Source organism: Rutilus rutilus, assembly GCF_951802725.1.
Source record: "Rutilus rutilus genome assembly, chromosome: 15".
NCBI classification, from domain to species: domain Eukaryota; kingdom Metazoa; phylum Chordata; class Actinopteri; order Cypriniformes; family Leuciscidae; genus Rutilus; species Rutilus rutilus.
The window spans coordinates 19,044,928-19,071,947 of NC_140220.1; the positions used below are offsets into that span (position 1 = coordinate 19,044,928).

At 37.8% G+C, this 27,020-nt stretch overlaps 2 protein-coding genes across 3 annotated transcripts; one reads left to right on the top strand and one right to left on the bottom strand.

Moving 5' to 3' along the window:
- Positions 1–1,245: 1,245 nt before the first annotated feature.
- On the bottom strand, positions 1,246–16,556 carry ipcef1 (interaction protein for cytohesin exchange factors 1). 2 transcript variants are annotated; one of them, XM_084433090.1, is made up of 11 exons: positions 16,219–16,556; positions 15,928–16,011; positions 14,238–14,274; positions 13,795–13,964; positions 11,228–11,301; positions 8,905–8,976; positions 5,621–5,682; positions 5,399–5,484; positions 4,117–4,255; positions 3,351–3,532; positions 1,246–2,220 (listed from the first exon to the last, which is right to left on the bottom strand). In XM_084433090.1, exons 1-11 carry the CDS (start codon positions 16,369–16,371, stop codon positions 1,975–1,977), a joined length of 1,305 nt encoding a protein of 434 aa, XP_084289216.1. In that variant the 5' UTR covers positions 16,372–16,556; the 3' UTR covers positions 1,246–1,974. The 2 variants fall into 2 exon arrangements, with proteins under 2 accessions (XP_084289216.1, XP_084289217.1); XM_084433091.1 differs by lacking the exons at positions 15,928–16,011; positions 16,219–16,556 and adding an exon at positions 14,519–14,554.
- Positions 16,557–18,635: 2,079 nt separating this feature from the next.
- On the top strand, positions 18,636–21,464 carry LOC311305398 (interferon-induced protein with tetratricopeptide repeats 5-like). The gene is made up of 2 exons (XM_084433088.1): positions 18,636–18,729; positions 19,252–21,464. Exons 1-2 carry the CDS (start codon positions 18,716–18,718, stop codon positions 20,666–20,668), a joined length of 1,431 nt encoding a protein of 476 aa, XP_084289214.1. The 5' UTR covers positions 18,636–18,715; the 3' UTR covers positions 20,669–21,464.
- The last annotated feature ends 5,556 nt before the right edge of the window (positions 21,465–27,020 follow it).

Below are 27,020 nucleotides of genomic sequence, written 5' to 3' on the forward strand. Positions count from 1 at the left end.
AAATGCTAACATTTACACGCAAACAAAACTAGTGTCCTCACTACATAACAAAAGGGGTGTGTGGTATCAAAACATATTTTAGCATGTTACAGTAATGACATACTAAACTATGTATCCAAAAGTATGTACTTTCCCATCACCAGTCAAGTACTGAGATACCTTCATCTGATATTTGCTTATCATCAAAGCTCTCTCTGTTTTGTTGTACTGTAGATCATGAAACCATTACACTGCCTATCCAAAATCAGTTTAGTGAGGTAGGCTACCTTTGTGCGCAAACGCTGCCTGCAAAGTCATTGCCTGATAGGGCAGCGAGGCAAACAAGTCAGCTATCTAAGCTTTTTGAGCCATTGTTTCAGTGCATAATATAGCCAAATTTAGTAGCTTAAGGACATTCATCTGTCAAATTAGACATTTTACTCCATGGTGCTCCCTACAGGCCTTCAGCTGAAAGTGCCCGGACTCTTCTATTCTCATGTAAATGAGTGTCAGGACAGCAGCCGGATTAACTCTCTTTGTGTTGAAGGACAAAAGCTGGCAGCAGCAGATGGCCGAGTGTGATCGGTGTGCTGGACTTTTCTTTAAAAGTTTCTATTTGTATATACATTCATATACTCGTCCCTCACAGATGGCATGATAGAGAGCCGCAGCTGTGTCGAGCGTCATTCCACAAAAGACATTTCACATTTCTTTTTATTTAAATTAAAGATGTTACAGGGACCAAAAATGAAAATTCTGTCATAATTTACTCATCGTAATGTTGTTCCAGAACCCATGACTTTCTTCGGAATCATCTTAGAAGCACAAATGAATATATTTGTAAAAGTAAATGAAGAGACATAAACACTGAGCAGTGCACTTACATTCATGCTATTTTTCACTGACATTTTAAGATATGTCAGTGCAAGTTGCTTTCAGTTATAACATTTTAGTCTGGGACTAGGCTTAAGCCTCATCTGAAAACCAGGGTTATACTTTTACTCAAGTTGCATTGGAATTGGTGACTTTTGAATCACTGTAAGGTATCTGCACTTTTACCTAAGTATGGTTTCCAGGCACCCTTTAAACCTGTGGTTACAGTAGTTCCCCTCAAAACGAACCACAGGTCATCACATCAACTATAAGCATATTTCACCAATTTTGACTAATAGAAAGTGTCTACAGTACATACGTTTTGGGTCCAGTACATAATGAGCACTCTCAGTTTCTCAAATACACACAAATAAACAACACAATTTTGAAAGAAACTATTAAACAGACATTTTTATTTCCTTTTGCACTCTTTGAGCATTAATTAATTATAAAATACCAAGTAAACATTTATACAGTTAATCATATCACATTAATCATTAATCAGATGACATTTATACAAAAATGTACAATACTTAAGACATTAAATTACAGTTGTAAAATGCTAAAATATGTACATTTTAAAAGAGACCGTCATGTTAAAAACAGGTAAACAAGACTGCACTCCAAAAACAAGTTTGTGTGTGTGTATGTGTGTGTTGGACTGAACAAGAGATGTGCATGTACAGTATAAGTGTGTTTGTCCTGTCTGGAATCCAGAATTTGGTGAAATAAATGTATAACCTGCATTAAAAAAAACAAAGTCAATCCAGACAACCAATGTCATGAGTGATTAATAAAACCAAATTAAAAACACCATTTAATTCAAACATTTGTAATAAAGCATTACAGAACGTCTACAAACATGTTCTCCCGCTTTTATCAAAACACTGAATGACAAGTAATACATCAGATAAAATGATTCTGTACTACAAAGGCGAAACGCAGTAACTCCTCATCATTTTTCTCAGTTTCATGATGTAGTTAAGCGTTCTTCCTTTGTAGGCCTGAATCTGAATAAAGTGTTTCAGAGGAGCTGTATGTGTGGCCAGCAGGAAACCAGTGTTATACAGGCACACATCTGGTTGACTTGGTCTTTTCGGGGTTATAACCAGCGTCTCGTCGTCACAGGCTGGACTCCGTGTACACGGGGGCGGCAGGGAACGCAGCGATCGGGCCGAAGAGCGACAGGCGTTGGGGCTGAGTTTGAACCAGTGGTTTCTGGGCCTGCGACTCCACGGGACTCTCGTGTTTCTCTCCCATCTCTTGCAGCAGGAGCACATTAGCATCTCGCCACTGTCTGTATTTACAAGCGCTCAGAGACGGTTCGCTCAAGACCTGCTCTATGGCCTGCAGATCGGCCTCCTTAGCCTGAAATAAAGCAAAGAATGACATGTTGGTTTCTTCTTCTGCTATGTTTGTTATATCAATACTGCCATCTAGTGTCTGTAGACTAGGGTCAATGACAGATAGGAGTGTCAAAGAAAAATAAAAAATAAAATCTAGTGCATGTGCCAAATACTTTGTATATATACATTATTTGTACTCATATTTGTTTTCGACCCTTTATACAATTCAAACAGAATTTTTTTAACAGAACTGTCAACTAATAGAATACTGTAGAATACATGTTAGTCATTATTTCACAATAAAAATATATATACTGTAAATATACATATGTATATATTTTGAGAAATGTTAAGTGTCGGCTTCTAATCAAGTGATAAAAAACAGTTGAATTTTTTTACACAATACTCATCTCTGTAAATAATAGTTTCGAAACACTTTACATTTTACTACAAAGTTCTCGCAATGGAAATAAGTGCACGCAAGTTCCTGATCGTGATGAATGATGGGATACGCTTAGCGTCAAATACCTCTCTGAAGCATTATTAAAGATAGTGTGGTTTTAGTGTCTGACCTTTGGCATTTCTTCGCCCTGGGACGGTCTTGCACACTCACTTCCTGTCGCGTACTGTACATGGGCTCTCGAGTGGCGAAAGTGTGGGTGTTGGGACAGGCCAACCGTCTGCCTCTGACTAAACGCATTTATACTACAGAATGTGCAAGTCAACTAGCCTTCTCTTGGTATATAGAGGAAGTCAAATATATAATTAGACAAAACAGCACTGACGAAGAGGACACAACGGTTCACTGCACCAACATAAATTACATACTTTACAACTACAAGTCATGATCGTTACTAAAATGTAACCGGTTCCATTTTGAATCTAACATCCATTCGATTTTAGTGTTCAGAAGCATTTAGCAAATAAACCTACTTCTAAACAATGTTTCGCAATATATGTTATGAAGCAACATAACATCAAGAAGCCATTTAAAAAAAAAAAAAAAAAAAAAACTGTCTGGCTTAATAAAGAAAAATAGTAAAATAGTTTCTATTTCGACTGAATCTAGATCATTTGAGCAGTTTATAGGTTCCCTGCAAATTCATTACCATTGAGACAAACAGTAAAACATATGAACCAGCACAATCTCACCTTTAAAGTGCTGTTTAAAGCTCGAATGAGGTGCAGTTTGTCATTAACGCTCTCATCTTTGCAGCGTCTAATGAAGGAGGACCTGAAGTCGCGTTTGGTGCTCGGCTGCGGGGCTCCTGTGGGCGACAGACTCGCTTGCTTGAGGTGAAGATACAACATCTCCATCTCATCTGATGGGGCGCCTGATGAAACAATGTCACAGGAGCATTACATACCAAACTATTTACAGGATTACCACGCTTTTTGAACTATGGATTTCCATGACTTTTCCAGGAGTTCACAATAACTGGATAAGGATTTAAACAATTTCTAGACAATTTCTAGACAAAAACAAATCATTTTAGAGTTAAGAATAATTATTAGGTTTTTTTTTTAATGGTTTTACTATTTTCTTATGTTCAGAGATATTCACATAAGTTTGAATCTAATTTATACTTGGCACATTTTGTGAAATTCTTGGTATTTTTAAAGGGTCATGACAAGGACTTTTTATTTATTTTATTTACTATGTTCTTTGAGGTTCACTTATAATATTAATCAAGTTTTTTGCACAAATTATTTTCAACCCTCATTCTGACCCTCTGTCTGAAATGATCTGTTTTTAAGGCACAGCTTCTTTAATGCTGGTCAGTAAACGCCAACGTTATGATTGGCTGATGACTGGTTGTAACAACATGAAGGTGGGTAAATTATGATCTCTTTAAACCGTTTTTAATTTAGATTTGCACTTATAAGGATAAAACATCTCTTTCCAGCGCTCACTCACTGTCATTTCCTTTGAACTCCTGTATTTTGAGGATGGGGTCGTCCTCTGAGCTGATCTCATGCCACGACTCACTGTCTGCGCTCTGAGTCTCTGTGCGGTGACATGGAGAGGAAGAGGAGCTGGGGGGCAGGAGACAACCCTAAGACACACACACACACAGATAGGCCTCAAATATAACAGCAATCTTTCAAAACCTCAAAGAAATACTATTTTAAAACAGAAACTTGTGTGACAAATATGTATATAGATATAGATATAGATATAGATATAGATATATAGATATAGAGAGAGAGAGAGAGATTTTTTTTATTCATTGATTTGCCATCCAAAAGTTTGGGTAAGATTTTTGAATATTTTTCTCTTCTGCTCACCAAGGCTGCTTTTACTTGATCAAAATGCAGTAATAATGAGAAATATTGCAATTTAAAAAAAAACTTATTTTCCATTTTAATATGTTTAAAATATAATTTATTCCTGTGATGGCAAAGCTGAATTTTCAGCATCATTACTCCAGACTTCGGGGTCACATGATCCTTCAGAAATCATTCTAATATGCTGATTTGTTAGTATAATCAAGAAACATTTATCATTGTTATCAATGACTCATGCTGCTTAATATGTTTGTGGAAACCATGATTCATTTTTATTAATTTTTTCAGGATTCTTCAATGAATAGAGAGATCAAAAGAACAGCATTAATTAGAAATTAGTGCTGGGAAACGATTAATCGCGATTAATCGCATCCAAAATAAAAGTTTGTGTTTACATAATGTGTGTGTGTACTGTGTAGAATTATTTTGTATATACAAATACACACATATGCATGTATATATTTAACAAGAAAATGTGCATGTAATATTGTGCATAAATATAAATATTTAATATATATATATTTTTTTTTTTAAATATATACATGCATGTGTGTATATTTTAATATACAAAATAATTATACACAGCACACACACTCAAATTATGTAAACAAACTTTTATTTTGGAAGCACTATTAGAAATATAAATCTTTAGCAACATTATAAATGTCTTTACTGTCACTTTTGATGAATTTAATGTGTTCTTTCTGAATAAAAAATAAATAAAAAATCGGACCCTAATTTTTTGAATGGTAGTACATGTGGAAATGCACCATTGCGTCACTGTTTCACCCATTTTCACATTCACAACACAAATAAATCGAAATTAATAGAGGATTTGAATGCTGGCGTTTAATAATTACGGTTAGCAAGCTATTAATATTAGCATGTCTGGATAAAGTGTGGTTACTCACACGCAGAGAGCCGGGGGTGAGCTGATCCGTGTCCTCCACAGACACCTCAGCTTCATCATCATCATCGCTCTCCTCACTGTAGCACTCTATATTCACACAATCACAGTCTCAAATATGACAAATCAGCCACTAAAGTGTCAGGTTAGGTTTGCTGGAAGATGTGGACTGAATTAGATGCTCAGTGTTAACTAGGCTTCCGTTAGCATGTGTGTGAATCTTTACCTCCGTTCGTTGAGTCTGTGGGCTCAGGTTCGTTTGAAGCCTGGGTGAGTTTAGCCAGCCATCTAGGTTTAAAAAAAAACACAACATTAATTACAGTAAACCTACACTTATCAGATCGGTGGAATGATTGTAATGGATCATTATGTGTGTCCTCTGCCCACAGTTTAATAGCAGCACACCCACAGTTTTCTCTCAATGTTTTCCACTCACAGGTTTATTTATGTTTCAACAAACCCTTACAGGAAAGTTTTACAAAAAGATATTTCTGTCAACATTTACTCACACTTGTCTCGTTCAAAACCCAAATGTTTTTTTTCCTTCCATGCAACACAAAAGGAGAAATTTTGAATAGATATGCACCGATTGCAATTTTCTTGGTTGATTCCGAATTTCCGTTTCTTTTTTTGTAAGTGTGACCTGCCGATACAGATTTTCTTTCAAAGAACTATAATTGACAGCTGATACAAACAGAAATCTACTTTTCATCAATGCAACATTTTATTTTCATTAAAACAAGTAAAAAGATCCAATAGAATAGAATAAAGAGTGATATTAAATAAACACAGCTTTAAGTTTTTCAGGAGGGTACTATACAGTATATTCAGGTAATACTAGAGAATTTAAAGTAATCAAATATAAAATAACACTGAATAGTCTTCAATGTAAAAACTAAATGCAGATTAAAGCTTACAATTAGTGACAAAAGTTACTCAGTCAAGAGATTCAAGTGATTGTCTCTTTGTCTTTTGTTCTTTAACATGACAGACAGCAGCAGGTTTATTAGACTGCTGTCACTTTAAGAGTTTATGCACAGATCCAATATACTGTTACGCAACTGTGTTTAACTGAATACTCGCCAAGATGTGCATTTTGACCTCTTAAGCGCAGTAAGCCACTCATTTTGGTACTTGCGACTCAAGCGGCTTGTGAGCTCATATAGATCACGGGTGTGTGCGCTTTTGGTGTGAGCGTGCAACCCGTGAGAATTAGTGAAATTATGCGCAATACAAGCACTATTTAACCAGAGCGAATGAGACGAGTGAGTGAGAGGAGGCAGGTGTGTGTCACTTCGCCATCGGAGAGAAGAGAGAGCGAGAACGAGCATCTGACGTTATTCCCTGTGCCGCTGGCAACAAAACGGACCGGCTCGGAATCGGAAAGACGTGAGACTGACCGTCCGGTTACCGGTCAAGCCGATCATGCAGAAAATCGTCCGGTCCGTGGCCGGTCGATCATTGCATCTCTAATTTGGAAGAATCACGACTAGTGCAGTTACTGTATTTATTAAAAATTATATTTTTGGAATGTTGCAAGTTAGAAGGTCCTCAGTATAGTTTACAGCATTATCTGGGAGAGAATTTCTTTAATATTTACACACACTATCTTTCAAAAGTCTGTGGTCAAGAAATTGGTTCCCAAGACATTTCCACTGCAAAAAATGTAAAAAAAAAAAAAATAATAAAATTTTTTTTTAATAATAATAATAATAATAATAATAATAATAATAATTCGGTTCCACCCCAGCCCTAAAAACTTTAGTCAAGCTGGATTGGAACCCTAGAACTAGTGATGTAGGGGATGGGGGCGGTTCAGGGGCGGAGAAATGTAGCGCCTCACAAAGTTTTCTAAACAGTTTTGGTTTCTACACTGTAAAAAAAATATTTTCATGATATGTTATCACAACTTTTTTTCTTTTGTCAAATCAACTTAATTAATGTGGTTCAGATAACATAATACAATGAAAGAGATTGGTTTAATCAACAGAAACTCAAAATATGAACTCAAATTTTTTATTTCAATGAACTCAAAATTGTAAGGCAACCATGTAACTTATTTTAAGTTAAATCCAACAATTGTTTTTTACAGTGTAGCTACTGTGCTAACATCTCTTGCGAGTTTCAACTTTATCGGAAAAAGACACAACATTTCTGTTCAGCAGTGGCGTACGGAGGAAACATGCCCTCTACAGACTAATTTGGTCTTCACCGGAGATCCAAATCAAACTAGAGAGCTCAACGCAGTATTATATTCAAATACGTTCACAAAACATAAGCAACAGATGTACACAAACACCCTCATGGGCCATGTTGGTTTTTGAACTGGTTACATAGTCCAATAAACAACAATAAAAAAGAGTTACGTGTGACTGCTCTATTAGGATATTTTCACACTAGCACTTGTAAATGCAGTTTTCCGCAATCAAATTGAATGCAATCAAACCAAGTGTGAAAGCACCCTTAAGGCGAGACACTACAGGTGAATAGGGTAAAAATTTGAACTAGCAGATATCACCATGAAACTTTCCCAGTTGATTACCTACATTAAGATGAGAAAAAATGTTATTACAAGTTTTCTGTAATTTAATGTTTAAATATGCAAATTAGGCATGATCTAATTAAATATTGGATAAAGCCAGGTTCAAAATTCTTTTTCATTGTGTTCACATATTAGATGGGGGGAAAAAAATTACAGAGGGATTTATGGATCTCTACTTTTGTTATCCTGTAAATCAGAAAATACTGTCAATAGCCTTAAAAAAATTATTTTCACCATGTTTTTTGGAATAAAATGTTATATAAATCAGGCTAGGAATAATATATTTACAAATCCCTCGGTAAATGTCTTCATAATATAACTAGGTACAAGACTGGAAAGTTTGGTGTATATAGGTGCTACTGAAGTGGAGATTTCGGACTTTGGAGTATGAAAGAAAAGTCATTTTGATAAAACGAGCTTTAAAGATTTATATCAGCCAATGAGATGGCGCATTTAGAGTTAAATCCCCCCTTTTACTTTCACGATTGGTTGCTAATAAAAAGGAAATGACCATAATTGGATCCGACAGCATTGTACAGGAGAGAGAGAGCTTTCTAATGGTGAATGTGATGACGGTGCAGGAAGCGACCGCGGAGCAACGGGATGATTTAGAATGCCAACTTTTGTTGAATTTATGCGAAATTTACAGACGCAAACAGACAAAGTGTAAGTCTGAAAGAAGACATGTTATTGATTCTGCCTGCTGTCTCGCCTTAAGTGTAATATTTGATCAAATACTTCAAATAGTGTGCAGAACTTTGGACACATGATATCAGATAAAGCTCAGCTGAGGAGTCCACACTGTATTTTTAGCACTGGAGGTCTGCAAAACCCTGTGTTTGCAAATCTTCATCAAACGTGCTCAACTGCATAGTGTGCAGCAGAGAGATTTGGCCACAGCTAGGTGTCAATGCAGCCTGTCACACTGCAGTGCAAACATGTCACCACCAGAACAAAAAGTCACTCACTTGTTCATGTCTTTCAAGTTTTCAGCTGCAAAGTAGAGTGTCACCATGTGGAGGTGGCTTGTTTTCATTGCACTGGAAAAGAAAAAATAAGTGAACACAAATAAAAACATACACAACCCCAGCAGTTCTCAAGGATGATATATTTTGGGGGGTTGTGTGGTTACATGATGTAGTGGAAGCATTACAAGTCTGTCTTATCTACATCCAATTATTGTTATCAAAGTAACGCACCATCACTGTATGCCTTTAAGAAGGAAGTCTAAACACAGCGGTTCATACCACATACTTATAACACAGGAAACTGTCTGCTGTGAGCGCACATTAAGTGGGGTACAGATGACACCCTTCCAGTGCTTAAAAAAAAATTAAAAAAAATTCTGATTTATAGGTTGAGACTTCACACCACATGTTCTACATGCAACAGTCAAATGACAACCACATAACTATTTTACCTATGATGTTCTGAGTAGTTGCCAGGGTGTTTCTTTGCTGTCACTAGTGTTTTGCTAGGTTGCGATGCAGTCCCTAAAGAGTGCTTTTAGTGCATTGCTATGGCTGCTAGTCTGCTCGGGGTGCTTTCTATGACAATTACTAACATAGATATGTACACGTAGACGCCGCATTCGACCGCTCCAGACATGTCGACGTGTCCACCATCTTGGAACCGTCAACATTTCAGATGCAGTCGTCACTCAGTGTAAAAAGTTTTTCAAGATGCCACAACACTAGAAGAAAGTCCTGAAGAAATGAGATAACCTTTCACAGGTTTCACAGAGTGAAAGTGTTGTTTCACAGTGTTGGTTTGTGTTTTAACTCAACATTACAGGTTTTAAAACCATATTAAATTCATCTGGTTGTATTGTTTTACTGTAGCAAAATCACCAGGTGAAGTTTATTGTAGGTCGAGATATTCATACATGCATACGATAATGGTTACAAACGCACAATATACTTGTTCTCAAGTGTTCACGGATTGTCTTTATGAAGAACAGCTTGCGTAAAGCAGCCCAGTTGGTAATGAGGCACTTGTATCGCTAATGTATCGGTTGTTATGGTGTTGCCATGCAGTTGCTTCATGGTTTCATAGATCATTGCTAGGGTGTTTTGGCTGGTTGCTATACAGTTGTAAAGACGTTCAGTGTGGATGCCAAGGAGTTCGTATGAAGTTGTTTGGGTGTTGCAGGAGGTTTCTAGGGTTTTGTTATGCTATAGCTAGGATGTGCTAAGTAGTTGCCATGGTGTTTCTATGCTGTTACTATATTGGTCTGGGTGGTTGCGATGCAGTTTCTAAGGTTCTCTGAGTGGTTTTAGTGTGTTTCTATGGCTGCTGATGTTCTGGGTGGTTTCTAGGACAATGCTAGTTGGTTTCTAAGGCACTGCTAAGTTGTTGCTATGGTGTTGCTACGAGGTTTGATAGTCCATTTCGAGTGGGTTCTCGATGGGGTGTAGGATGTTGCTAGGATGTTCTGGGAGGTTGCTAAGATGTTCTGTGTGGATGACAAGGAGTGTCTATGAAGCTGATTGGGAGTTGCATGTGGTTGCTAGGTGGTTCCTAAGGTGGTGTGAATGTTTTTAAATGTGTTGTTAAAGCTGCTACAGTATTCTGGGTCGTTGTTAAGGCATTGCTAGGTGGTTCCAAATGTGGTCTGAGTGTTTTTAAATGTGTTGTTAAAGCTGCTACGGTATTCTGGGTCGTTTTTAAGGCGTTGCTAGGTGGTTCCAAAGGTGGTGTGAGTATTTTTAAATGTGTTTCTAATGCTGCTACGATATTCTGGGTCATTGTTAAAGCGTTGCTAGGCGGTTCCAAAGGTGGTGTGAGTATTTTTTAAATGTGTTTCTAATGCTGCTACAGTATTCTGGGTCGTTGTTAAGGCGTCGCTAGGTGGTTCTTATGGCATTGCTATATTGCTGGTAGGAGATTGCTTACTTGCCCAGGTGAAAACAGCTCCCCACCTCTCTAATATATTCTGGTCCCTTTCTGGGAATATTTCTGTTCATTTTATCATCCCCAGGTGAAAATCATAAATCATTAAAAAAAAAATTGTAATACGCCTCTCCTTAACAAGCCACATATTTTAAGTTATAATTAATTTGCAAAGGGGCGAGTTTCACATCAGAGTAATACTTTTGGTTAGAGATTTGACCAAGTATTATATGTTGCCAAGTATAAGCAAACTGCACTAACCATCCAACACGCAGTAATTTCAGAAAGACAGATAAGATGCATTGATACGATGCAAATAGGCATTTCGTGTTACTAGGTCAGGTTTTTTACAAACCACAAGCAGTCAAAAATCTATCTAAATAAGGAAGACAAACTCACAACTTCTTCTTGCATTCGGTAGCCTGTTCTACGATGAAGTCCCTCATGTTGATGTAGCCTTCGGCCTTCTCTGCCTGAAAGGAAATGGAGATCATTTATATCTAGAAAAGGGCTGGGCTTTCTAAAAGCATCGTAAAACCAAGTACATCGTAGAAACCACTGGCACCAATGGTCTATACAATCTACTTAAGATGCTACGCTTTTGAGAAATGTAGCCTTGCTCTCGAGCAGGTTCTATTTTGGGTAAAAGATCGCAAACCAAAATTGAACCAATCAGCTGTGAGCAAAAAGACATTTCTCTGACAAGTCACCCCAATGTTGCTCCAAAGTGAAGCGCTTCACAGTGCAAGAATTTTGGGTCAAAGACGAAAAGAGGTCTTATTAGGCATATTTAAAACAAGATATGCTAATATTAAAAGACCCTATTTAAAGAATTTTTTTTTAATTTTACATAATGACATTAATAGTATGGGTATTTTGTGTGGAGAATCCCCTCAATGGCCTCTCTTGAACTTGTGACATGCTGTAGTGACGGGGAACTCTGTTCAGAAATATTGTTAAGCTATTATTCTGACATTTGCAATCCTCAATTGCTTGCTAAAGGCCCGTTCACACCAAGTACGAACGACAACTATAAACGCTAAAGATATAGTTCTAAAAATTTTTTGAGCCCTTAAGCTGCTTGATTTGCATTTACTTTTTGGCATTTTACAGTGCCTAGCAACTCTCTCTGTTCATGGGCATCTAAAATAAATCAATAACACAAATAAAACAAAATAAAAATGCACTAAAATAGTAATATTTATAAAAAATGTACACATTTGTCAGTGCTATTTATCTGTAATATAAATAAGATGCTTAAATTGTTATCTAGACAGTGATACTGTCATTCAGTGTAATGGATGAAACATTCGGGGTGCCTTTTGATGATGTCACAGACTGCCAGTCAGTTTTTTCTATACGATTTCAAAATTGCTCCTTGTTCCTTTTTCACTAAATGACCACTAAAAAACAACTGCGTATTCGTTAAAAACTGTAATACTTAGTCCTTTTTACAGAGCCCCTAAAGGGACCTTTGCAAAAAAAAACAAAAAAACATTACAGACTTTCACGTGTTCACAAGAAACTATTGCACGAGAAACTTTTCACATGCGCACAGGATTTATTTGTGCTCGCGTTACAATTTCCATTTTGTATCCTATCTATTACATATTTCCTTTGTGCGTCACTGCCATTTTACTAAAATGAGAGTATGGATGCGCAGAAATTGATAAAGATCTATTTGCACAAAATGTGGCTTTAGTTAGGGACTAATATACCTCTATTATCATTCTCCATGACGGGCGAGAAACTGCACCGTGAAATAGGCTGATGGCGCAATACAGCTGTGCATTGTCCTATTTGACAAGTTCAAGGGTCCATAAAAAGGGCTGATACAGCAAAAATTGCTAAACATTTGACTTTCGTTAGGGCGGGGCATCATATTTCAAGGCCTTGTCACTTTAAAGCAGAGGTCTTCAATCCTGCTCCTGGAGGGCCACTGTCCTGCAGAGTTTAGTTCCAACCTGCTTCAGCACACCTGCCTTTGAATATTCAAGCGATTCTGAAGAGATTGATGAGCTGATTCAGGTGTGTTTGATTAGGGTTGGAACTAAACTTTGCAGGACAGTGGCTCTCCAGGAGCAGGACTGAAGACCTCTGCTTTAAAGGCACACTATGCAGTTTCCTTTTTTCTCAAACAGCGAGCCGTCTCTGCACTCTTCCGACCGCTCTTGTCGACTCTGCCATGATTCACGTCTGAAATGCATGCTAGTGTCTTCCATAGAGGCTGCTTAGTGGTTGATGTATGTGACATCGTGCCGTAAAGCAATGCGTGATTCTCGCGAGATTTGTCAGGGCGCCACCTCTCAAACTTGCATTGCTGGTTTTGCCAGCGGCATCCCCCCCTGCTTTGCTATCGGGATGATTCGCCCTACTACGAGTTCATTTACCATCAAAATTATTTCAAAGCTGTTATATTAAGGTACAAATCTTGCATAGTGTGCCTTTAATGAATTTAATTCTGTGGCGACCGAGAAACTGCGCCACGAAACGGGTTAAGTGTGCATTGTCATATGCCAAGTTTAATGAAAAAACATTGGTACAGTAAAATATTATACAAACTTGGATTCCATTAGGGCAGTATATATACACATTGTCCCCTATTAAAATTATTGGAACAGTAAAATGTTCTAAAATTTCATATTTCGCAAGTAACAAGTTAACAGTCCAGACTCTTAATGAGAAATGAATCAAAATGCTGGTGTGATTGGCTGTTCACTGCACTTAGGTGCACAAGCTCCAGAGCTAATCATTAAACTCTGGTTCAAACCCACACAACCCAAGCAGACAGAGAACATTTATAGTGATGCTAACACTAACCTCAGAGTTAGTTCAACCAGCTTTGTGCCATAGGCTTCTCATTTCCAGCATGAGATAATAAATTATCTTTCAACACATAAACACACTTGTTCACATTTTCCGTAGAGACGCCACACATTATCAAGGGAAAACCACACATGACTTACCGTGTCGGATGTGTACCAGTAGAGCGAACATTTCTTGAGCACAAACCAAAACTTTTTCCATCTCCAGCCCAAGAGCCCTTTGCTTTCTTTCCTTTTGTACAACCAGCCCTGACAGTCGCCCTGGCCCAGGTCTTTCACCGAGACCCTTCTGCGGCTCATCACACCATCTCCTATCATAAACAACAAACAAACACATGACAATAAGACAACAACAGTGCCATTCTCACTGGGTTCACCACTCAACAGTACTTTGGAACATCAATAGCAAAGATAATAGTGCATGATGCAGTCAAAAAGGTCATGATTACGTTAACAGAATCCAAATTTATCTTTGTACATTGTGTACTGGCAAAAACAGGAACATTTTACTCCTTCAGCAAGTTTAAAACATCTATAACTTATCTTGACAATAATAATCGTGTGTTACACTTCTTCCTGCTTACCTTGAGGCTTCTCGGCAGCAAAGTCTTGAAGAGGGTACTGAAAGAACAAGGAGAAAGAAAGACTGTAAATTAAACAGTGAGCTCAGCCATCAGCGCCCACAGCTCCGAGAGACAGCGCTAATAACACAGCCTTCACTTCCCTGTACCAACACACACATGCCAGTAAGAGAGTTTAAGTACACGCGCACACACTAATGCTGAGATCCTTCCTCTCTCTCACTTTCAAAACGCATTCACATATATATGCTATATATAGCTATGTACCGTGTATAGAGACTTACCACAAGGCTTCTGAAGATCATTTTGAAACTACCCTAATCAGATAGTTGATATGACGTGCGAAGCAGTCTATCATATTTGAAAAGATTTTTTTTTTCTAATTCTTGTTTAGTTATTATGCATTCATATTTTATGAGTTCATATTCATTGAGAGCCTACATCATGGAATATTCAGACTTTTTAAAAATTCATGTCACGCCGCAGGACTATTTAAGTGAACTGCAGAAAAGCTGATTAAGAATGCTATTTTCTAAATGCATATTTAGATCTCATTATGAACAATTCAAGTTTCAATTTCATTTTTAAAATCTTTTTTTGTTCTCTAAAAAAAACTGGATCTTCCCCATTAATCCCCAACTGATGATTTAGAACCAAATCACTGCCCAATATGTTCTTATAATTTTTTTCTCAATAACCCGTTTAACTTGGATGTACGTCACAACATGGAAGAAAAGATTGGTTTCATCATGACTTTGGGGCTTATTTACACGACACCATTTTCAACTAAAAACAGAGAATTTTATGTGTTTTGGCCTTTCATTTACACGACAACAGCATTTTAGGGGCCTGAAAGCGCAACCTTTTTTGAAAACGATACGATTATCATCTCTGTGTAAACTACAAAAACGCGAATTTGTGAAAACAGTGACGTCATGCGCATGTGTATTATGTGTTCAGTCTGTAGGTGCGAAGAGTTTCGCCAGCTACTGGCCTGGAACAATAATACACATTTTTAATTTTTAAACATTTATTGTGACAAATATTGTGACAAGACAAGAGGTCCAGATAACCTAAATCATTATTTAGTTTTTTCTTTGTGGAAGTATCTAGAAGGTGGTTTCCAAATTTAGCTAACAGTGTTTGAACATAAGCAATAATCACACTCACAGATACACATTCTGCTGAGTATTATGTGAAATAATCTTCAGCAGAGCTTAGGAACAGCTGACAGTTCAATAGGAAGTAGTTTATGATGCAAAAAATAGAATACAAATATGATCAAATCAGCTCTGAAAACACTGAACGTACAGGAAACACTCACAACATCTGCAAAACTTACAACAATTAAAATGTAATGCTATGGAAGTGGCAGCTGTCCAATTATTTAAGATGTTTTCTAGCGGTGTTTCATAATAGCTTAAACATTATTTTCAGCTACTTCTGTATTTGGTGTTGATTTGATATTGTAATTAAGACAGTGGGGTTTTTTCACTCGATGATTCAGTTTTAAGTATTTGACACAAATGCTGTGTGTGTATATGGTTAGGAAATAAATAGGCCCTCGGAAAGGTGAAAGATGAATAACATGCCACTATTCCAGGGGTGAAATACTTGCAAAAGATATTTCTGATACTAGTCAAAGCATTTGTTGATCCCAAAACAACAACTGGAGGAAAAAGTGATCACTTACTGACTCAGTCTGTCTGTTCATCATCCTGTGATTCTCCTCTGCTGCCTTCAGAGAGGAGACCAGTAGAAATATCTCTTCTACCAACTGAACAAATAAAATAAGTCATTATCAACGTCTTTTATATTCTAATTTAATAATAATAAAGAAATGTAAAGTAAGTTTGATGTTTGTTTGAAGCATCTTTGACTGACAAACAGATGTTACATTATACTGTGACCAGTGCATACGGTTGTTACACTCTTTCTTTGTGTTACTGTTATTATTAAGTAGTTTTTATTGTATTTTACTTACCTGTATCCAGCATGTGAAAACCTGCAGGTATTTTATCCCTCTGAAAACCGCTCTTGCAGACATCCCAGATCCTGTACAAGCAAGCTGTGTTAGAGTGTTTGTGAACGCTGAGTTGGAATTGCATGAGACTCTAATGACGCCTTTCATTTGCATAATTGATTTAATCAGTCGCGTCTCTTCATCACATCTTTTGTGTTTAACTTTGAGGCATTATAATCATATCTTTTTTATGTCATTGTATTCCAGAGTAAACTGATGGATTGCTTAAAAGAAGCACTTGGTAAAGCTGTGTGTTGCTGTCTGATCCAATTCCCTGCGCTTCAAGAACCGACCACTGCGGGGCGCTATTGCATTGCACAGATGATGATGATGATGATGATGATGATGATGATGATGATGATACTTTTTTATAAGGTAATACGGATGATACTGTATACCACACACAGGGAGAGAATAAAGTAAAGAAGAGTTATGTGTGACATGTTCAACATATTTTGGTCATAAATGAAAACAAGAATTGGAAAAAAATATGGTCAAATATACGTAATTTATACCCTAATAAAGTTAGAGAGGTATCCTTTAAAACATTACACAGACTTTACCTTGTTAAGGAGTTATTTTGAACGTTTCACTTGAGAAAAAAAAAATCTGATACATATTTTCTTTCAATGTTTAGCCAATATTCAAGAATATTTTGGATGGATGTCTCTTCATTTCAAGGTTGTTTGGAACAATGTAATTTTTTCCTCTTTTTTTATTATCCCCCCCCCCCTTAGCATAAATTGTTTTCACCTACATATGTACATACATGTTATATATTTTCATTTCATCTGTTGTGAGTTGTATGTTTGTACAAATTTTATACATACATATATATATATATATATATATATATATATATATATATATATAAGCGAAACATAAACTCACAACATAGCGCAATAGATGTTTTTAATATTATTTTATTATATTTCAGCATAAACATACATAGGTAATGAACATAATGTTGCTAACATTTATAATTTAATTACTGATGAAATGCTGCATGTAATAAGCTAAGTATTTATCATAATAATAACATACAAGTAATGTCAGAAAGATATCAGTTCTGCTGTTGTTCATAAATACCAGTTATGTTGTACAATGAGAACGTTGTCACGTCGGCAGAAATAGAGTCATCTGTGTCCCAAAGAGCAGTGAGCCAGGGTCCTTATTGTGCTCCCCTCACTGCAGCCGTAAATGTGTAAATCATTAATAGCCTAATTATTAACACTGCAATTTTCCATTCAATTTTCCATTTTTATTTCATTGTGACTTTAAGCATATATGGTACGGTGTTGCCTCCAGGAAACATAGTCTCTTTTAGTTTATTTTTAATAAAATGAGACACCCATTTAATGGTCAAACCTATCTCAGGGGAGAAGAACTCAAATACTAATCAATGAAAGTGCAAAAAAGGGGTCACATGACCGACATTTTGTGTTTTGTTTCAGCACATGTGCACAGGTCACATGGCTCCACATTTTCCCCAGTGAAAAGGGCATTTTTCACTCATTTGCAACCAGTTAATCACCCACTCACCGGTAAAGAAGTATTTTCAAGAACTTTACATTATATATCATCAAATGTTTTAGAGAACATAACAAAAAATTGTGTGTTGCCTCAAGGCAACATTGTACCACAATGGAATCACATAAGGCCATACCAGCCTACTGGGTTGGAATACAAATATATTATATTTGTAAGGAAAAGCGTGAAAATTACCTAAATATATTTGCATTTTTGCATGATTTTGTAATGCACTTATATTCACACTATATCTGCACATATTATGATCTGCACATTTTCTATAGCACCTAAAAAAAGGTATAAAACACAACTGCCAGTTGATGAGGGTGATGATGAGGTGCTATACTGTGATGAGGAAGATGAGGTCAAAGTGACAGTGAATCCTGCAGGGAAGAAGATGCAGATGAGGATGAAGATGGAAATGATAACTTGATATGATAACTTGATGAAATGATGGTTTGGTAATACTAGTGTTCTATATGGTTCAATGTTGCCTGAGAGCAACCGCTGGATATGAAATGTGAAATATTTTTAATAAATATGAAATGTGTTATACATTAAAAACTGGATAAATGTGTTTGTTCAAGTGTCTGGTAAAATAAATAGATGTTTTCAATAAACATTTTTTTTTTTTTTCTATGTGAAAAGGTCAAATTCTTCAATTTGTACATTGTAAAAATTAATGAAAATATTTATTGATATTGTTATAGTGTCCAATTTTAAGCAAGAAAAACACCACAAATAATGTTTTACTCATTGATATCATATTGCGTACCATAGAGGGTTAACTCTTTGAGTCAAGAATTGATGGGTGCAACTAAATCAACGGAATAAAAACTGAAAGTATACGGCGCTGGGTGTAGCCTACTGATCTTGTGAAACTCCACTCTGCGTAGGCTATCATTTCCAACAAGCAAAAAGAAAAAGGATGTCAGAGATGAGGTTAGTGCTGTTTTATTTCTGTAACTCAATTTGACAAGTGGTAATGCAACAGAGCTTGCAATCAGATCGGGCGACTTTTATGCATTTAAAACTCACAGTAGCTTATCTAGAACGTCGAGTTATTCTGTTTAGATTATACACATAAAATAAATTCTGCAAATCTTCTTTGGAGCAATGTGAATTGTTAATAGCTCTATACAAATAAATTAAATTAAAGTGAATACCTCGAACGCAATTATAAAAGAGTCGTGGTGTATCTACAGTATCAGAGCTAAATTTCCCCCCTAATTCCATTCCCTATATGGCTAATTTGTAGTTAAATATACCCAGATTTGTTCAGTGCATGATTAAGGTATAGAGTAAATAGAAAAATAATTATTGTTTATTTGATATAAATGTCTAATGTAGTTATAGCATATCATGAAAGCATGTTTAAATATGTTTAGCATTTAAGAGCATATTAGCTGATATTAAATATAATGTAGCCCCAGCCTACTTAGCTAACTCATTTTATTTTGTCAGTTCAATCCTGGACAGTTTAAAAATGAAACTGGATCAGCTGGAGTGTCACTTCACATGGGGCGTTGAAAAGGATGAAGTACCCATAGCTAACCTCGTCATCAGACTTGAAGAACAGGCCAAGCTGGATCTAGGGAGGGAAGAAGGAGCTGCACGAGCACAATGCTCTTTGGGATTTGTGAAATTCCTTCTTGACCGCAAAGAAGAGGCCCTTGACCACCTGTTGAATTCTGAGACACTCATTAAAGAAAACCTAGGTGACAACTGTGACAAGACACTTATTGTCACCTATGGGAATTTTGCCTGGGTGTACTACCACATGAAGAACTACACAGAGTGTGAAAGTTACCTGAAGAAACTTCAGAAGATAAATGACACATTTCCAACAGAGTTTTCATCTGTTCCAGAGGTTCTTGGTGAGAAAGGATGGGCCTATCTTAAATTCTCTCACAAGTATTATGACAGAGCCGTAGAAGTTTTCCAGAAGGCTGTGGAACTGGATCCAGAAAATAGCGAGTGGAACGCTGGTTATGCCATTGCTCTGTATCGCATTGAAACTGGTACTCACACTGAGTCTTGCACTGTGGATTCACCTGCGATCAAACAGCTGAGAAAGGCCATTGACATCAACCCAGATGATGATGTTCTGAGAGTCCTTCTAGGACTTAAGTTTCTGTCATTATCCAAGAGCTTGATGAATGACTCTGAGAAATTAGTTGAGAAAGCCTTGAATGGGTCTCCAGAACATCCGCATGTCATGAGATATGTTGTAATTTTCCTCAGGGATCAAGGACATGTAGTCAGGTCTATTGCACTGCTGATGAAAGCACTTGAAAGATCACCAAATTCAAGCTTCATACATCATCAGTTGGCAATGTGCTACAAGACCAAGAAAATTAATTTACAGAAAGAAAAAAGGCGCAAGGTGGAGGTAGATGAGGCTCGAGATCAATTAATATACTATTTAGAAAAGGCAACATCCCTAAAAGATTTCTTTCTCCCTGCAATGTGTGAGCTTGCATTACAATATGGAGAGAGACATGATCTGCTCAAGGCAGAGGAACTGTTTGACAAAACATTAAAGACAGCAAAAGAGAAAAATGAACATCTACAAGTAGTCCATTTTTATTATGCTCAGTTCCAGCTGTACTGTAACAGACGTGAGGATTTAGCAATATTGCACTACCAGAAGTGTTTGACAATGGCTCCACAAACTATTGATGGGACTAAAAGTGCACAGAAACTGATGAATATCGCCAAGAGACGTATCAAGGTTAATAGAAATGATTGGAAAGCCAATGAGATAATGGGATTAGTTTATCAACACAAATGTGAGATGTTTCAGAGTTATTCAGACATTTCAGGCAATGAAGAGAATGATGAGTTCCTGAGTAATCTTTGTGAGCTTATGTCTTTGTAATAAAATAATAACTGTTTACAAGGATGCATAACCAGGGATAAAAAAAATGGTCTAATTTGCGCATTTATGTGCACAGAAAACTGGTGCGTACGCATTTAGTTAACTTGTTCCTACCCTTGTTCAAATGTTGAAGACAGAGTGAGTCTTCGTAACTAGTATAATTTGCCTAAAATAAGAAGATTTGCATAACCTCACCTCTCTCCCTTTCCTGCTTGCCTGTTCTCTCATGCACACTCATTTTCATTTAGAAGGAATTTTAGTATGCACTAATGTATGAATTGTGATTTCTTAGTAAAAATGTTAGTGCACAAAAGCCAATGTGTAAAGTGGCATGATATTGTTACCTCTGAAATAGTTTTTTTTTTTTTTCTACCTTGCAGATCCTATTTTATTCAGTTCTTATGATTATAGAATGTTATGGTTATGTGGGAGCAATATGTGATCTTTGTCAAAAAGTAGCTTCACCTATAAAGTGAATTAAAGTGATAAATGTAATCTGGAGAAAGGAAAAAACAACAAATATATCTTTAATGCAAAGTCAGAAAGTCTTAAAAAAAATGTTTTATCCAGTTGTTGCAGTTGTACTTATTTTTTAGGAGAATATGTTACGTGTTATGTCTTCAGATGTATATTTTATTAATTTACATTTTAGCCTATCTTCATTTTTTCTCCTTGCTGTATTTGTATTGGGTTGTATATTTGAGTTGTATTTTATTTCTGTTAAAGCTGTGTTAGTATGTTATGTTTAATTTTACAGCATTAATACATAAATAAAACATTTGACAAGAAAAACTGCAAAACTTGTGATGGAAAATCTTTTTGTTTTGGAATCCTTTGTTGGCGAAGGACATCCTGGAATGTTGACATCCTTGTTGGCGAATGGAATCCTTTGTTGGCAAAGCACAGCTACTTGGGCGCCGAGATATCACGCAACACCTGATACACCGCTATCTCTGTGCCCAAGATATCTGATATCTCTACGCCCAAGTAGCAGTGCTTCGCCTGTGCTTCACCCAAATATAGTCCCAAGTCAATATATGCCTAGGAAATCGCCTAGTCTTAATCTGCACTGCTATTTGTACTCGTTGTGAATACCCAGGCCACAATTTCTTGTATCACTTTTACTCACGACATGCCATCCGGCAACAAAGGATATCATTCATTATGCTAAGCTAAGATAGCGGCGGTGCTGACAGACTAAGACAATGCATGCAATGAGACAAAAATGCTTTTGCCCACCTATCTAAATGTAGGGGAGACGGTGAATAACCCCTATTTAAAAAAAACGGTGGCGTGTTCCTTTAAGTGTTGATTTAAGAATGGAGGAGGAACTCATGGAACTTAGAGGACTTGTGGCCCAGTTGAAGGCAGACAACATCTTCTAATGTGCCCGATGAAGAACCTGTTCCACCTCATCCAGTCGGTGTGAGTGCTAGTGTAAGACTTGAGGAATTAGAAGATGCTGGGCCATCTGGTTGAGGAACGACCACTCCCAGAGAAGACAAAGTACGTTTCTGGGAATTAACATTTTAACTCTCTCTTGCGAAATTAGTATTCCCATCCTAGAAGCAAGTCTTATCTCAGTATTGTATTAATTTACATTTCTTTCCCTTCACTCCTATTCCAACGGTTCTTCTCTCTCTCATGCTTTGACCAACTGAAATTCACCCAAAAATCTGTATGGTTTAATGTGAACAATTATCATACAATACATGTCTGGTATCATTTGAAATGTCTCAGTATGACTGGTACAAAGGTCTCTTCCCCAAAGAGGTAAACCAAAAGGTAATAAAGTTTTTAAGAGTTTAGAGATATCTTGCTTACAGATCGAGGAGGGTGGGTCTTTCATGCATCCTGGCCTCAAAAGGTGTAAACTCTGAAGAAAGTAATTAATGCAAATTCCCATTGTTAGCATATGTTTAGGTTTCTGTCTTGGTCTGAGTAAATAAAGAAATGTCTCAAAAGCCTCTGGGCGATTTGTAATGAGATCAGCCCGTAATGCTTAATGTCTTTCAGACACATAAGAGTTGAATAGAATATGTATGGCTAGAATATTTCAAATGTGTAGCTAAACTATTATAAAAATGACCAATAACCTATTGGCATTCCAACCTAAATTTTGAGGTTTTAATAAAATGGAGTCAGATAAAAGTTTAATTGGAACTAAATTACCACGCTGAAATGACCGTAATGCACTGAAACCTTCACCCGCTTATCGGAAACTGTCATTGGACCGATTGGGCAGGCCTACAAAGTGGTGATCTCACAACACAGGCAAGCAACTTCTTTTCAGCAAAATATTGAGATTTTGCAACCAACAAGAGGTTTGATCTTCTTCTCTTTCTTCAGCCGTTGTGGTAAGTCAATTATTTTTGCCTTTTTAGAAGTGTTGAGGGAAAAACAGACACACCCTAATAACCAGTTAGACCGGAGACCGCAAAGATTCGGTAAAGCTTGAGAAGTAGACACAACGACATGTCAGGGACATGATAGCGACAGCGTAAATAAGGATTGACGACGCTTGTTATGCATTTTAAAGATCTCCTTGCTTGCCTTTGCAACAAGAGATTAAACCTAAATTGGAATAACATCTTCTAAATTATATTCTGGTACTCTACGAAGATTTGTAAATTAGCCTTAAGTTTTAAAATCAGCAAAATGCTTTCTCCATTGTTTTATTGGCTATTGCAACAAACAAGCAACACTTTGATAATTATAGCCAACAGCAGAATAAAAATTCTGAGTTTAACTATTGTAAAATATGTGATTTGATCAATGAAAAGATGTTACTATATTTTCGTCAAGAAAACGCATGAAATGCTAAACATCATGCAAAAGTACCACAGTCTTTACCAGTCACAAGAGATCTGCACTGACCAAATGTGTGAACAACACCATAAAACAGCAAATGCTAAGCAGGCAACACCAAAACAGGTGAATTAATTTCTACCCAAAGATCTGGCTGTAATAAGAGCAGTAAATTTACTTGAAGTAAAGCCATGGGCATCAACCCATTGGAACTCATAACAAGATAAGTGATAACTCTGATTAATCCAGACAATTTATTTAGCAGAATTGGGGTCTCTAATGCTCATGACACAGCAGACTGTGGAGATGGGTGAAAAGACACTTCAAGAGGCCATTCACACCTCACTGTAGCACATCACTACATAAGTATGGCCTCACAGTGTAGAATTGGAACTAAATTTGCAACACAGATTAGATTCCACCCATCTCTCAGTCATGAACCCAGAACACACTCCTCCACCACTACACCCTCACGGCATCATCACCTGGTATAGATCTAGACTATCCAGGCTAAACACTACACATCATAAGAAGACAAAGATGGCTTAGATTCCAAAAGTGTTACACCTCTTGTCCCTCTTGTCCCTCGCCCACCTGTTGTCCCTCTTCACACTAACAGATCCACATAGCTTCACACATATTGGACAGTAAAGCTAATCCTATGATGACAGTCTAACAAAGACACACATAGCATACGTCATTTACAACCCTCTGCAAACTCATGGAAAAACACTGTAATATACATATGACTGGCTACAGTCCCAAATCAATGATGTAAATTTTAAAGCAGAGGCAGACCTGCAATTAAAATTCAAAGTGTTTAAACTTTCTGATTGTTATTGGGGTGGTTGGCAAACCGGAGGGTTTCTCAACATACCACTAATAACAGAAACCTTATCAAAAACGTATAGGCACTTCAATCAATTACAGAATGTACAATTTAACCATGTCATCGACAGTGACTTAGCCAGCATAACACACACACACCCCAAACTGTTGCAAGGAATGAACAATCTCCATTCTTGTATGACTAAGCATGTTCCAAGTCCGAATGCGACCATCTAAGATAATAGCCAATTACCTCTGTTTAGTGACCGAAAACTGACGAGTTTGATCGTGAGACCCGTGTTAAACGGCCGGCGCGAGGACCTCAAAGTGACATAGATTCCTAATGAACGGGTAAAATATAAAGTAAAGAGTTAAATAGAATAATCAAATGTGTAGCTAAACTATTATAAAAATGACCAATAACCTATTGGCATTACAACCTAAATTTGAGTTTGTATAAAAATGGAGTCAAACAAAAGTTTAATTGGAACAAAATTTCTTTACCACACTGAAAAGACCGTAACGTGCAAAAAACATTCACCTGCTTATTGGAAACCGTCGTTGGACCGATTGGGCAGGCTTTACACTAGTCAGCCTGAAAGATTTGTGTTTGTACCCGGGGACCGGAGATGTCCCAAGTTGAATGGCATGTCAGGTATTTGCATCAATGAATGGATTGAGGAGGCATAGGCCTGTATTCGGGCTCGTCATTTGTCTGTAACTTTTTAGGCATTCTTAGGCCCCAGGCATTCTTTTTATTCGACCACTTGGAGGGGGAAGCACGAGAGAAGATCAGGTATCATTCTGATGTTAAACATGGGGATCCAGATTCAAGATTTTCCTCGCATTACGTGAGGTTTTCGGTTCAATGATACGGTCCTACGTAGTATTCAAGGAAGCCTTTTTCTCGAGAAGGCAAATGGAAGGGGAGTGTTTATTATATCCTCCCTCTTTTTGATGGGCCTTATAGAGAAAGTTAAACAGCGGTTTCCTGGGGCTGTGCTAAATTCCCCTGTTTTATTGTGGGACCAGTTTGTCGAACATGTGGGAGATAATGATCCCCGCAGTAAGCTTAGACAGTTAGTCTGCCATCAACCAAATTATGATGCAATTAGGTGGGAACAGCAGGGTATGCCTGGGGGTGTGTGGGCTCATAGCCAGTCAGTCCCGTTATCGTATGGGATTCAATATGGAGTTCAGGGAGGACAGCGTTCAGATACGGGTGGGTCCTCTCAGTCAGAGCTGAGTGAATTAAAGGAGATGTTGAAGGCACAACAAAATCAGCTGAATCAGCTTACTCAAAAGTTTTGCTCAGTTTCAAGGTGCACGTACACGAAGTCGTTCCCCTTGTTATGGGCCGATGATTTGTAGGCGGTGCCATCAACCTAGCCATTTTGCCAGGGAGTGTAATGTTCAACTTGCTGGCCCTCAGCCTTCCGTTGCTAGTACATTATTGCCGGTAGAGGGGCAGCGTCGGTCAAGTCAGTGGTCAGGAAACTAGTACCCACCGGGCTGTTGAGCCACAGGTCGGATGGGGGAATAGTGGGCTCGATGTCTCATTTAATGTCTGGTTGTCCACAGTTGGTGGCAAGTATTGGCAGAGTTCCGGTGCCTTGTTTGATTGATACAGGCTCTATGGTATCCACAATAACCGAGAGCTGCTTTTTGAAACATTTCGAACCATGGGGCCAAGAGAGTTTAAAACTTTGCCAGTGGCTCCATTTATGTGCTGATAATGGGCTCGCAATTCCGTATATTGGCTACATGGAGTTGGATCTTGAGTTGTGTGGCAAGATAGTGCCTGAGAATGGGATATTAGTGGTCAGGGCTCCCCGTGGTGGCATGTGTGCTCAGGTTCTTGGGGTACTGGGGATGAATGTGCTACCGGGAACTCTTTGGCTGGGAGCCTTGTTTGATTCTCCACCAGTAGTGGAGGTTCCTGGTTTTGTGAATCCGGCATTGCAGCATTGTCACGAAATTAAATCTTAGCCGTTAACTGGATCAGGTACGAGGGCATCACCAGTGTTGTGTACGATGTGCCACGTAGTACGATGAAGATAGTCGCTACCTGTTCTGAACAGTATTAAGGGGGTGCGGTGTTCAAGCCACTTGATTCTGGCCTTCCGGCTGGCTACTGCCTCACCTGCCCTAGTGCCAGTGATTCGAGGTACGGTCCACATACTGGTTGTTAATGTAGGAATTTTAGACGCAGTACTTTACCCAAACACTTTGTTAGGCACCCTGTATGGTGTGTATGTTGTTAGCTTAACTCCAGGGGTGACCAAGGTAAAGGAAGTGGTCACTAATGTGGGTTCCCAAGGTTGTGTGGTGGAACCCTCAGTGCAGGAGCAGATAGAATCTGCTGATTTATCTGCTTTGGGAACGGAGGAGCAAGGTCCGGTTAGGACCCTGTTATGGAGCTATCAGTCTGTGTTCTCAGCTCATGACAATGATTTAGGGTGTACCAGCCTGATATCACATGACATTCCCCTCACAAATGATGTCCCAGTCCGTCAGCGATATAGGTGCTTGCCCCCTTTGGAGTATGATGTGGTGAAGACGCACATCAACCAGCTGCTTGAGAGCCAGATAATTCGAAAGAGTTGCAGCCCATACGCCTCTCCTATTGTCCTGGTCAAAAAGAAAGATGGTAAGATTCGCATGTGCGGAGACTACCATCAGTTGAATTCGAAGACCAGGAAGGATGTGTTCTTGC

Bases quoted from the DNA above. Each gene is read 5' to 3' on its own strand.
- ipcef1 (XM_084433090.1), bottom strand. From the start codon at position 16,371: ATGCAAATGAAAGGCGTCATTAGAGTCTCATGCAATTCCAACTCAGCG. The intron at 14,275-15,927 runs GTAAGTGATCAC...TTGTTCTTTCAG, and splicing joins TGAACAGACAGACTGAGTCA to TACCCTCTTCAAGACTTTGC. The intron at 8,977-11,227 runs GTGAGTTTGTCT...TTTCTTTTCCAG, and splicing joins ACCGAATGCAAGAAGAAGTT to TGCAATGAAAACAAGCCACC.